The 13588-nt window shown below is 29.4% G+C and overlaps 2 protein-coding genes across 2 annotated transcripts; one reads left to right on the top strand and one right to left on the bottom strand.

The window, feature by feature from the left end:
* Nucleotides 1–5708: 5708 nt before the first annotated feature.
* On the top strand, nt 5709–8036 carry LOC105127258 (mediator of RNA polymerase II transcription subunit 10b-like). The gene is made up of 6 exons (XM_011028484.1): nt 5709–5811; nt 6282–6522; nt 6620–6700; nt 6795–6897; nt 7006–7095; nt 7773–8036. Exons 2-6 carry the CDS (start codon nt 6296–6298, stop codon nt 7842–7844), a joined length of 573 nt encoding a protein of 190 aa, XP_011026786.1. The 5' UTR covers nt 5709–5811; nt 6282–6295; the 3' UTR covers nt 7845–8036.
* A 997-nt stretch (nt 8037–9033) lies between these two features.
* LOC105127257 (homeobox-leucine zipper protein ATHB-12-like) lies at nt 9034–10288 on the bottom strand. The gene is made up of 2 exons (XM_011028482.1): nt 9643–10288; nt 9034–9525 (listed from the first exon to the last, which is right to left on the bottom strand). The coding sequence occupies exons 1-2, from the start codon at nt 9952–9954 to the stop codon at nt 9265–9267; spliced, it is 573 nt and encodes a 190-aa protein (XP_011026784.1). The 5' UTR covers nt 9955–10288; the 3' UTR covers nt 9034–9264.
* Between the last annotated feature and the right edge of the window lie 3300 nt (nt 10289–13588).

The following is a 13588-nucleotide window of genomic DNA, read 5'->3' as shown; positions in this document are numbered from 1 at the left end:
AATTAATTCTTGTGTCTCTTATCAATAAAAAATTTAAATGGGAGTTGCTATCTAGTGTTCTCGTTACCAGGAATCCTAATTTATCTCAAAAATCAGGTACGGAGATTGATTGTGTAAAGAAAAGGTATTAACACTCCAAATATGTTTTATCTAAGATAGACTGCATGGATTTCAACATAACTCATAAAATTACTTGATATTTATACTCAAGAAAATCTTGTTTAAATAAAAATTATAAGTTGTTAACATGTGTGTTTAAGAATATTAATATAAGGGAATGATTGTTGAGATAAAAAACAGTTTCTTGTATCAAAAAAGATTTGTATTTATAATACTTGTTTAACTAGTTAATTAGAACTCTTAATGATTTTGTTGTTATTAGAGAAAAGTATTTGATTTATATTATCAAGCCCAAACAATAGTATTTGTTTAACTTTTATATTATCAAGCCCAAGCAATAGTATTTGATTTAATTTAGTTTTGGGTTTTTGATTGATTTAAATGTATTTTGATATTGAAAGAAGATTTATTTTAGGAGAGAAAATAATTAAAGAATGGGTTTTTGGTGTTTAAAAATGCAAACCTTAAATGTCCCAATACATTCAATAGCAAAATCTTTAGTAGTAGATGACATGTCATTTATTATTATAAAAAAATATATTTATTTACATTTATTTAAATTAAATAGACAACATGTTGTTTGTCCAATCCACTAAAAAAAAACAAGGCTAGATGCACATGCATATACTTTTTATATCAGGCTATCTAGTTGGACCCTTTCATCTAAACTAGGGAATGTGACCTGGTTTTATACAACTCTTTTTTGAAATTATTTTTTAAACTTTAATTAATATTTTCTATAAATAAAATACTTCAAATTGTATTGAAAATATTATTATATCAAATATCATTCAATTTTTCTTTTTATAAATAATATTATAGCATTTTTTTTAATATTATCAATCATTTCATTAATTATTATATATGAATTCAATATGTACTTTTTTAAAACATTTGTGATCATGAGTATTTAATAAAAATAAATTTATATTTTATTTTAAATTTTTGACTCAATTTTATGAAATTAATTATTTTTCCCTTCAATTGCACATAAAATATCGAGACATGATTTTTTTTTTATATTGGTTTCGTACAACTTACTTTTCAGATCATGATAAATTTTTTAATTTAAAAAATAATATTTATAATTGTTATAATCCAATTCTAGGTTATTCCCTAAAAAATCACTGTTTGTTTTTTAAATAAAAATAAAATAAAATAAAGACCGACAATACGGAGGAAGCAGATTAAGTAGGACTACAAAAATATAAAACAAATCAAGCTATAATTTTGGAGGAAATTCAAGGCCTAATTGTATCCTATTATGCCCAAGAATGGAGAAAAAAATACAAATTCAAGGTTAAATTAAATTATTATTGGACGGATTTGCATAAATATTAAGTCCAAGGATATAATTAAATTTTTAATAGGCCAATTTGATTTAATCATGGGTCAAATTGAATTTTAATTATGTTTAAGAATTAATTTGGGTCCAATTGAAGGATTTGATTAAGTGTAAAGACTTAATTATACTTTAAATAGGTCAAATTAATTTTATTTGGAGTTTAATTGGTGAAAAATTAAGTTTATGAGCCTAATTTGGGTTTAACTGAGAAGATTGAAATTTTAAAAAATAAAATTTAATTACTTGAAATTAGGGGTCAACTTGCAAGAAAATTAAGGTTTTCTTGTCAATTAGAAGTTAAATTGACAAAATTCACAGCCAATGACCATTCTGCAACATGCGGTAAACTATAAGGGCTCAATTGACAACAACCGAGGGTAAAATTGAAGAAATTAAAAGTTTAATGATCAATTAGGGATTAAATTGCATAAATCCGAGACCAAAGACCATATTGCAAAAGACATGTAAATACGGGGCTGAAGTTGAAGTTCAGCAGGGGTCTAATTGCATTAATTCAAAAGTTCAAAGTCAATTAGGGGTTCAGTTGAAAGAAATCAAAAGATGAAGGATTGCTTTGAACTTCAAAAAAATCCCTAATGTAAACCTAAAACAACGTCGTTTTGCACATTAAAAAAAAAAGGACCAGACGACGCGTTTTCTGATCACTATTCATTATCTTCTTCATTTTTTTTGAAAAAACTGGTTCACTCACCTACTTTATAGGTGCATTTAGTGTACCTAGTGTCCACTAATTTTGCCAACCTTACATGAAACTGATCACCAAACATCCTTCTATATCCGGGTATGGTCGTTACCGGCTCAGTGGCAAATAAAGAGACATGGTACTACTCCAAATAAGCCACCTCAAGTAGCTTGTAGTTGTAGATTGACAATGCACTTTGTCTACTTTGAGTCAAAGGATGGTATCTTTCCCAACCAATTCAAGGGTTGAAAATCATTTCCCTGTAAAGACAAGATTACCCTCTTCCACCCCTATAAATAGGAGCATATTTCATGTTCGGGGAGGAGAAGAAAACTGAACGCAAAGTTGGTCGAAAACCAGCTTTCCCGGCTCATTTTCCTACAACCAGTCCTCTCTCTCCTTTTTCTTGCTGCCGTGGTCCTCAACCACCACACCCTCATCACTTGTCTTCTCACCATCGTCCCCACCTTAATTAGCCCTCAAACCATCTAACGTGGTGTTTGCACCACTTCTCTCTTCTATGTAAACATCTCCTTTTCTGCCACCATGACCCCGACAGTAACAGCAACAGTAGAAGCAGCGGTCAGCACTTTACCGAGAAGCTCTTTTCCTTCCCAAAGGCGGCCAGGGTAGCAGCTTTTTCCTTAGCCACTTTAACAGCTTGAACCGCAAGCTTCCCTTCTCCTTTGCAGGCCTCTGATTCTTCTTCTTCTTCTTCCAACGACGACCAGAGCCAACCGTAGGCCTTACCACCTCCATTCGCACCGTGCACCACCAGTTAGGCCACCAGCTCCCTCAACGCCAGGTAAGCCTCCCTTCTCTCTTTTTCTTCTTCTTTTTCCTCTCTGCTACGATTGCATGAGAACAGTGCAACGTGAATTATAATTCATAAAACACCCTTTCCAGTTAAGCTCAAATTAGAGGAATATGTTTTAGCTCAGCCCAGTTGGCTCAGTCGGGTCTAGCTCGTCCCTTAAATTTAAATAAGAAATATGTTGGTCCAACCCACTTGTTTAAATAATATTTAATTAATATATGTATATTTATATGTATATGTATATGTATATATAATGTTATATAAAATTAAAAAAATTAAAAATTTCGAAAAGAATTTTAAAATATCCTTTCAAAAATTGTGATTTTTCAAAAAAATTTATGTCAATTTTTCATAATATCGGGTTGTATATTTACATTGTAAAATACAAATCCAGTATTAAAATACCTAGTTTTCTTTGAAATATTTTTTTTAAAATTCTAAATATTTTTAAAAAGAAAAAAAATATTTTGTTGCATTTGGCCAAATTCTAAAATTTTCCAAGTATATTTTTCATAAAACAATTGTATCCTTTTCGTGTTAAAAAAAATAGATATCATAATCAGTTTATGATTGTCTATTAGGTTTTGGCTAATATGTCAAAAATATTATTTTTAATTTTTTTAGAATCTAGATATAGACTTTAATATTTGTGGGGTGTAAAATTACACGATAAAGTACACCTTCAAGTATTAAATATACAAGGTAAATAAATGCAATATTAAAATTCAGATTTTAGAACGACTATGATTTAATCTAATAAGATAGAGATTCTCTCATGAAAAGAGATCTGCCTTGAATATTAGAAAAGACCAATGAATAGAAACCCGACTTAGAAAAAAACAATCAAACAATAATGCAACTCATCTTAGATAGGGTGCATTAAGGATGATGTATCTTCCCTTTGCAAAACCAGTTTCTTACTCAGGCTCTCGCAGATCATAGGTTTCTAGTAACCATAATACTAGAAGACAACTCCTAAACATTAATCATAATTTTATGATTAAATCTAAAAACTCTTTTCAACACACACTCCTCATAGAAGAGGCACGACAAAGAGCCTTTATCGTCGACAGGCAATGTCGCACCATCTACGACAATAATAAAAAATATTTTTGTTAAAATAAATTAATAAATGCATTAATAGGAAAGTGCAGTTTAAATTAAAGTGATACATTTTTTCCCTACTTATTTTAATTTATTCAAAATTTGAAAAATCTTTATTTTAATGTTTTTTAGTTCTAATTGAAAAAATATGCTACTAGTAAAAAATTATTTTGGTAAAAATAGGCATGAATAAGAAAAAAAAATTAGTTAAAAAATTAAATTGTAATCTTTCATATAAATACTTATTTTTATAATAATAAAAGTAAATAAAAATAAATTTCAAAAATCACCTCAGCTCTCGCAGATAAATAACTAGTTCATCACTAAAATTTTAAAATAGTTTTATGTGATGAATTAAAATTTTCATTCAACAAAACAATCGTGTGCGCTTTTCCTGCAACTTCTGTTTTTTTTTTTTTTAAATAAACTGCGCTCAAGCTTGGGATATTTAGATTTAATGGTTTAGCTGATTGTACCAATTAATTAAATTTTTATGATCCGCAGGATATTTGTTTTTTGTAATTTTTCACTAAGCAAGCATGTAGTTTGTATGCGTGTGTGTATTAGACCCATGGGATTTTGTAGCCTTTCTCATATTTTTAATTATCGAAGTACCTCTTTTTATTTGAAAATAAAAGATACTTTCATCTCAGCTTAATAGTTAATTAATTGGAATTAAATCTTCTATCTAAGTAATTTAAAAAAGTAGATTTCTCACGATGATTCAATGCATTCAATAGAATAAATCCTCTTGAGTTCTAGATATTGGGTTCAAGATTCGAATTAAGAAATTAAAGAAAAGTAAAGAATGTTTTTATCATCGAACCAATAAAGTCTATATAATCAAATGAAAATGAAATGGTTGAGTTATGATTGCATTATGAAAGAGCAAATAAATGGAGTTATGGAATGAAAGAAAAAACTATAATTTGTCCCGTCCAATGTAAACATCAAACATGAGAAATTATCATAACCTATCAAGGTAATTTTACTCACCCAATACTTAGTATGTGTTTATTATTGTCATTGGTGATATCTTTTAAATTTTTTTAATTGGAAATATGTTTATTATTGTCAGATATCTTTTAAATTTTTTTAATTGGAAATAGATTAAAATGATATTTTTTTTAATATCAATATATTAAAATTATAATATATATATATATATAATTTAAAAATTTTTAAATAAAAATAATTTTAAAAACACTTAAAAAAATATAAGTAAACTCAATTCGTACACCTGAAAAATAGTATAAATCTATGTAATTATTATATTTTATACATAATTATTTTATAAGATTCTCTTTGTTTTTATATCTTAAAAGTATTTTTAAAAAAATTTAAATTTTTTTATTTTTTATTTTAAATAAATATTTTTTAATATTTTTAAATTATTTTGATGCATTAATATTAAAATTAATTTTTAATAAAAAAAAATATTTTTTAAATATTTTTTTTAAATATTTTAAAAAATAAACATCACTCCACTCCAAACATAATTTAGAATGACACATGGGCTCATTATAATTTAGGCCCAAACATATATCATAAAGAAAAGTTAAAAACCGAGTCATACGAGCAACGTGTCGTTCATTAAAAACTGGTGTAATTCCGGTATATAAACCACATGAGAGTAAAATTAAAACCAACTCTTGTTTCCTTCTTGGCAGAACGCGCTCTCTCTGCAGAAACCCAAAAGAGATTCATTACCAATTTCAACAGGTAAAGCAATCTTTAATATTTGTTTTTTAAAGTTAATTTTTGTTTATCTGTTTTCTTTCACAATCTGGGTTCGGTTATAATTATTTAATTTTTACTATACTGTTTATTTTTTAAAAAATTATGATCTGGGTTAATTCTAATATAATAAGTTAATTATGGAGCTAGATTATTAGCTTTTTTCTTTTTGCTGGAGGGTTGTTTAGTTTGGAATTTGGGTGCATTTGAAACATCGAGTTAAGAGAACTTTTGTGTTGTTCAATGTTCTAAACACTTACGTTTGTTTTCATCGATTTGTTTCTTTGTAAAGTTTGGAACTTTAATTAATGTTGTCTGAGAAATTCTCAAGCTTTGAAAAAAAATTGAGGTGACCCTATATTTTGTACGGGCCATGGCTGATCATTTGTTAGCATAATTCCGTCAATTTCTTGACTGTGGTTATTATGGTCCATTTCTTGTTTTTGTTTGGACAGGAGCGTCGTTTGAGATGGATTTGTCGCAGAATACTGCTCTGGGGACTGGAGGGAGTGGAGGAAATGGAATGTTGGCTACTCCAGTGAATGACACAGCAGCAGCTACGGCAGTAGATGATCCAAAGCAGAATTTGAACCAAGTTATTAATTCCATCCAGAAGACTCTTGGTTTACTTCACCAGCTTTACCTCACGGTCTCTTCATTCAACACTGCTTCACAGCTTCCTCTTCTCCAACGACTGTACTTTTCTATCAATTTGTTTGTTTTAGGTTGTTATTTGATAGCATCGTGTTTTGGTGGATAGAGGGTTTATGATATAAAGATGTGATTTTTGCAGCAATGGTCTTGTTACTGAGCTGGACAATATGGTTAAATTGTCTGAAAAGTGCAACATTCAGGTTCCTATGGAGGTCCTGAAGTGAGTGTAACTTCGTAATTTGTTAGTTGAGATGATCCAAATTCAGCTTATCATCTTTTGCAAACTGATAGCAAGTTTATTGCTTTGTGCTTAGTTTGATCGATGATGGAAAGAATCCAGATGAATTCACAAGGGATGTTATAAACAGCTGCATTGCAAAAAATCAAGTCACTAAAGGCAAAACTGATGCCTTCAAGGTATTTCTTTGGTTCCCACTATGATATGTTGTTTTCGCTGGATGTATTCATGCAATATATATTCCACTAGATATTTATGCCTTCATTAAATAACCATTGATTTTGCAGAGTTTACGCAAGCATCTTCTGGAGGAACTTGAGCTGACTTTTCCAGATGAAGTCGAATCATACAGGGAGATACGTGCAATGTCTGCTGCTGTGAGTTATATTTACTGCATTTTGGATGGATTTCTCAGTTGAATTTGCCTATTTTTCTGCTTCTAATGTGAAACAAAAGCCATTTTCTCTTGTTAGAAGGGAGTGCCTAGACTAAAATTTGTCACGCAAAGATCTCCATTGAATTTGTTTCTTAAGGTTAGATTGCCGACAAGTAATGATGCTAGATAATAGAAATTCATAAGCATGAGATGTTTTATGGTGGGTAACAGAGAACTGTAATGTTTTTCAGTCATGATGAACAGTGAGATTATTGAACCTGCTAGGGTTTATTAACCTATCAGCAGCTGAAGTTTATGCCTTGTCAGTGGTTTTGAACTTGCTAGCCTCACTATATTCGATATGTTCGCCACATCGTGGTGCAGCTTTGACAATTTTGTTGACTCCCACTCAAGTTTATGTTAATCGACTAATGAATGGAGAAGTTTCTTCAACAACATGAATGTGTAGCTTAAATTGGCATTAAAATCTTAAAACAACACATTTTAAGCCTGTAAATTTAAACATTTGTAATTCGGGTGTTGATTTGGTTCCACAAACCCGTTACCAGTTGGAGAAACAATTTGGTGCCTCAAATGATAACAAGAACAACGCAACTTTTCGTTTACTTTTGTTTTTGTCCCAAGAAAAGTATATGAACTTAGCTTAACATCTTGCAGGAAGCAAAACGGCTTGCTCAAGCCCAAAGCTCATTACCCAATGGAGACGTGAAGGTTAAAGCTGAGGCTTAAGGGGCCACACGACAGTGAATCAAACTCTTTGTCTTGGACCAACTTGACTTTACCATGTAACATTAGGAGGCAGTCTATGCAAAATTACGTTTTATTAGCCCATTTTACTTAAATGCAAGAATGTGACTATTTATGATCTATTTTTGACGTCTGACATGTGCTATCCACTGCGTATCTATGCTTTGGTTTGTAGATTGTCATGATATGTAGAGTTAATTAGCTTCGATGCCCGTGCTTTGTCATGCGTGTAAAAAGTGCTGTTTAAATGCTGAGATGGGACAAAAAAAAAAAAAAACTGAGGATACAAAAATTAAAAAGAATGAGAATGAAAATTAATATAAAAATAAAAAAAGTATTATAGATTGAAAAAAATTAAAAAATAAAATAATAAAGATTAAATTATAAAATATATTACCAATTTAAAAAATAAGATCCATATTAAAAAATATGATATTCAATAAATTAGGATTGAATGGTAAAACCATAAATAAATAAAAATTTTATAAAAAAAAAATAAATAAAAAAACTAAAATTGAAATACCAACAAACAATTTTTTTTTAAAAAAAACAAAATAAAAAAGGTCCACTAATATTGAAATACCAATAAACAATTTTTTTTTTTTAAAAAACAAAATAAAAAAGGTCCACTAATACCATATTAGACCATGATTGATAATGCATGACGTACCAGCAAATTAGAGACACGGTATTGCTTCCAATAACATGATAACATGATAGAAGGGTTCTTTTAGATGTTGGTAGGTGCCTCCCATGCCCCTTGGGTGTGTTACATGCACATTTATATTTTTTTTTTATTTAACTTAATATAAAATTGATTTAAATTGACATGATAATTATACAAAAAAAATTATAAAAAATCAAACACACCACTTGTCTTTAAGGTTTTTTTTTTCAAAGGTATTTTTTCTGTTTCATTTTTCATTATAATTTTTTTTATTTTTTTACACTTAATTAAATACCAAATTTTACCCTTAATTTACATCATAGTAACAAACAAAAAAAAACCATTTGAAAAGATGTCAGGTTTAATTTGTTTTAATTTCAAGTATATTTAGGTATTTTCACTATACAAGTAAAATAAAAAAATATTTATTTATCTTTAGTTAATAACACAAATTCCTTTTAGCAAGCACTTGATTCTGCTTCAAGTATTTCTTCATTTATTTTCCCCATTAGTACCGACGAAGAGTAAATGTCCTCAATTTGATTACACTAAGAAAGTGGATACATTTGACGCTTGACCAAACTTCCTCTTGGAACTACAAAATTTATCAAGATTGGATCAAGAGACAACTGGTAGTATCGGATACGAGTGGACTTTTGCTACGCGATGTAGATGCTAAACATGCTCATGTGCTTATTCATACTTCATTCATTTGAGGTATTGTGCTTCCAGTGATCATGACCAGAACTCCCACCACTGTGATGAGTTGTCTGTTTGTTCGGTGTGGTTCAAAATGTCAATTTCCTCCCTCATGTTCACGCTGTTATTATCACTCGAAGGCCTGTTTTCTTCATTTTCATTACCGTCCAATGGAGAGCTGGGTTTGTCTTTTGATTCTGAGCCAGTATCCTTGTTCTCAAATCTGCCACCACGGCTGCTTCCGAGTTGGTTTTCACAATTTCTGCTCCCATGTTGCCTGTTTTTCAGTTTCTGCAGCTGTTGAAAATTGAAGCTCTTGTTAGAGTCAGAATGCATCCCAGACATTTTAAGCTCATTCACAAGGGTACCTTAACACTTAAAAAAATTGCCTATAGTCCAACGAAAGAAAGATACCTGGATTATCAATGACTGCTTCTCTCTTTTCAAGGACTCAAAGCTAGAGGCTAGAACATCATAACTTGCTTTCAGTATACTGTACTCTTTCTCAATCTGTTTAGTCTTCAGTCTTGCTCTCCTGTTCTGAAACCATATAGCAACCTGTCGAGGCTCCAGCCCAAGCTCACTAGCCAGCTGCTGTTTAACCCGAGACTCCGGTCTTGATTCTGACTCGAACATGAATTCCAGGAACTTGATTTGTTCATCAGTAAACCTTCTCTTGTATGCATTCTTTTGAATGCTTGATAAAGGGTGCGTGCCTGGATCCATTACCTGATAACTTTACTATTGCTGTTGTTGGGGATGTCTCATCTCTCTGTTAACATTACTTTGGTGAGCCTTTGTTTGCAAAAGGTTAGTGAACTAACAAATGGTCAGGCAACTGATCATAAATATACATTCATCCCATAACGTGGGCCTGATACGATAGTACATGTACTCTTTGAAGAAGAGCATCTTGTTACCCTATTTTTGTGCTAGTGGTGGTGACGACATTTTTGTACTCCTTTCATTCAAGCTGACAAGGCGATATGTCCTACACACCACCCTTGATCGACCAAGTTTGTGATTTTGAATACCCTCTTCAGCAGCTCTATGATCATGAGCCTTAAGTTCGTCAGCCCGTTATTATAGTCTTTAAATTTACAGGGACATGGAAGGTCCATTTTTCGTGAAAAAAATATCATGGGTTTTAGAGTCTTAGGTTGCCACGTTGATACAAAAGCCATTTTTCTTTTGAAAAAAATGGCAGCTTTGGATCAATTGCCGGAAGACAAAGTTTACTCTAAAGCTGTCCTTGTGTCCATCAAGAACCACAGCGGGATGGATCAAAAGAAGGGGTCCCCCACCGCATGATCCTTTTTCTTTTGGAAAGTTGCCGTATTAACGTGGCCACTAACAAGTTGTGGGTTTTATCATCATCAATCAATTATTTGGATTTTTGGACACGAGAGAGTGCATAAATAGGAAATATGTTAGCTTCGTGTTGAAATATTGTGCATGACAGATCCCCAGGTACTAACGACATCATATCTGATTCTTCCAGATTCGTTGTTCACCCTTCAATTCTGTCTGTCACCTTCAACTCGTGCTGCGCCACCGTCCAGATATATAATTTCTCCAGTCCAGATATCATGCTGCTGTTGAAAGCATGTTAGCAACTCTTTCTATTTACTCTCTAGAAAGCACCAAAAGCATCTAATCGTACTGTTTTTGTTTTGTTTTTTTCTAAAAAAAAAGGGATACGGCTGATAAATTCAGTTCTCATGATGCATTACCAAAAGGACTATAGTAAATTTTTTTTTTTTTTTTTTTAAAATTTATTTTTATTTTATTATCTGATAATTTAAATAAATATTTCTAAAAAAATAATTAATAATAATTTTAGAGGGAGAATGTACCTTTTCAGTGAAAATTATCTTTTCTCATTCATGTATTTTTTTTTAAAAAAAATAACAAGTTTTTTTTTTATTAACAACTTGATTTTCTCAATAAAAACTAATGATAATTAAAAAAATGTATTTATTACGATTCTAATAAAAAAAATCAATTTTATTATTCATGTATTTGTTTATGAAAACATGTTTTTTATTAGAAATATTGTTTTTTAAATAAAGTTTTATTATGATTGTGAAAGAAAAAAATTATGAATTGATTATTTTTACGCATCTATATAAATAAAGTTCAGGATAATAAATCTAAGAAAACATTTAAAATAAAAAAATAATATAGTATATTCTTATTGAAAATTAATGAGATTTTTTTAGAAATTCTGAATATTAAGTTGAAATCATAAAAAATTATAATATTCCTAGAAACTACAAAATAATTGGATGATTGTTTAAATATTATTTTAATAAATTTATTTAAAGATAAATTTATTTAAAAAATAAAATAAATAAAAAAAGTTGAAAGATATTAAAAAAAAAAAGGTTTAGCATGATTGGCCCAAAAGAAAAACATTGGGCACTTATGGGCATTGAGGTCCAGGGCTACTTGCTTGATCTTTTCTTTTCAATTCAATGAGATTTATCTATATAAATTTTATAATTTAATGAATGATACGTTGTTTATATTGATAGACATTCGATCTTTTTTTGATTTAATTTTTTGTCATTTCTAATAATTAAAAAGTTAGGGGTTTAAATTTTGAAATCTCAAAAACTCAAATTTTACTTGTTTTAAGTTTAAAACACCATAAATTTTTTTTTTATAAAGTGACCTTTAAGCTTAAAGCATCATTCAATTAGATGAAGAATTACTAGTCAAATTAAATTAAAACAAACATCGAGGATCTTGATATGTTTTTTTGACATGTTTTATAGGAAAACTCATTTATAATGTATTAAAAAATAATATAAATCATATATTGAAATCTTAATTAATAACTTAAGTTTTTTGTTAAGATGGTTATCTGATATACTATCACATTCTTAATTATTACATAGTCATGAGTTCGAATTTATCACTATCATTCTTTTTTTTTATTATTAAAATTAATTCATAGTATAAGGTAGTATAAATTTATGCAAGTTTCAAACCCAAATTTTTTTACTTGAGAGGGTGTATTAGAGAATAATATAAATCATATCTTAAACCTTACATAATAGCTTAAACTTTTGCATTGATATAGTTATTTGACACAATGAACTCTTTTATTTTAAATTAAATCACTGAGACTAAAATTGACCTTTATGTGGTTAGAATGTTGCCGATCATATATTTTTTTCTCTTAACTTTTCTCCATAATTTTCCTCCTCTATTAATATTTAAAGACTAAAATTTGAGAAAAACAAAATTTGAATAGAAACATTAAAATTTTAAAACAATATTATGCAAGTGAAAGCTAAAAGCAAAACCACACACAAAACACATAAAAATTTATGAGCGAAAAGGACTGCAAATATGAACCTCAGATTCATAATTTTATTCTCTAAAAAAATAATGATGATAAAGTTTGCCTCTTTATAAGGTTTATAAAGCCTTAAATATACTAGAAACCCTACCTTAATTAGGAAAAAAACTAAAACATGATAATAACAAGGAAACAACCGTAAAATAAAAAATAACAAGAAAAATAACAAAATCACTAAAGCCAGAGGCCTTGGCAAGATTCTTGATATCTCAAGATCCAATAGTTTGGGCAACAACATAATAGTTGCTATAAGAAAAATAACTTCTAAAAACTCTTGTAAAATTTTTAGCATGATTCAACGATCGGATAAAAAATTATAGTCTATTTGAACTGTTATTCTTGTTTAACATGACAAGAACTCCTCCTGAATCTAGACTTGTCCCACTAGTTTATAAATACATCTGTTATATATTTTACGTAATTTGTTTGTAGTAGATCATCATCTACTTATGATAAACCCACTCATGACTGTTCAAAATTATATGGTATCTCAAGCTCAACAATATATATATATATATATATATATATAAAAACTTTGGGGATCAAACTGAAGGTTTTTGTGCTTTTTGAATGGAAAAATTTAATAAAAAAAATTTTTTAAAAAATTTTATACTTTTTCTTTGGGCTCTTTTCGCTATAATCTAAAATTTTATTTTATAATATCAAAATTTAATATAATCTCTAAATATTCGTTCACACTTCATATATGTAAATGCATAGAAAAACAAATTCAATACATCGAATCATGGTAATATAACTTGAGACAATAAGATTGTGAAGAATCATAGTAAGCTTGCTCTCGTGCGTTTGCATCTAGAATTTCGATAAAACCAATGTTTCTGTCATAACCCAATTCTGGGTTATCCCTAAAAATTTATTTTTTTTCAAAATAAAAATCAAAAAATAAAATAATAGCGGCAACGTGGAGAAAGCAGGCCGGAAAATCAAGCTGCAATTTTTGGAAGAAATTCAAGGCCTAATTGTACCCTA

The sequence above is a fragment of the Populus euphratica genome, unplaced genomic scaffold (genome assembly GCF_000495115.2).
Source record: "Populus euphratica unplaced genomic scaffold, PopEup_1.0 scaffold7.1, whole genome shotgun sequence".
Taxonomy (NCBI): domain Eukaryota; kingdom Viridiplantae; phylum Streptophyta; class Magnoliopsida; order Malpighiales; family Salicaceae; genus Populus; species Populus euphratica.
The sequence above is the reverse complement of the archived record's forward strand: the minus strand, read 5'-3'. Positions and strand labels throughout refer to the sequence as shown.

Excerpts from the sequence above, each read along its gene's own strand:
- LOC105127258 (XM_011028484.1), top strand. The coding sequence starts at position 6,296 with ATGGATTTGTCGCAGAATACTGCTCTGGGGACTGGAGGGAGTGGAGGA. Across the intron at positions 6,523-6,619 it reads CTTCCTCTTCTCCAACGACT|CAATGGTCTTGTTACTGAGC; the intron begins GTACTTTTCTAT and ends TGATTTTTGCAG. Across the intron at positions 6,898-7,005 it reads GCAAAACTGATGCCTTCAAG|AGTTTACGCAAGCATCTTCT; the intron begins GTATTTCTTTGG and ends TTGATTTTGCAG.
- LOC105127257 (XM_011028482.1), bottom strand. The coding sequence starts at position 9,954 with ATGGATCCAGGCACGCACCCTTTATCAAGCATTCAAAAGAATGCATAC. Across the intron at positions 9,526-9,642 it reads AGCAGTCATTGATAATCCAG|CTGCAGAAACTGAAAAACAG; the intron begins GTATCTTTCTTT and ends AATTTTCAACAG.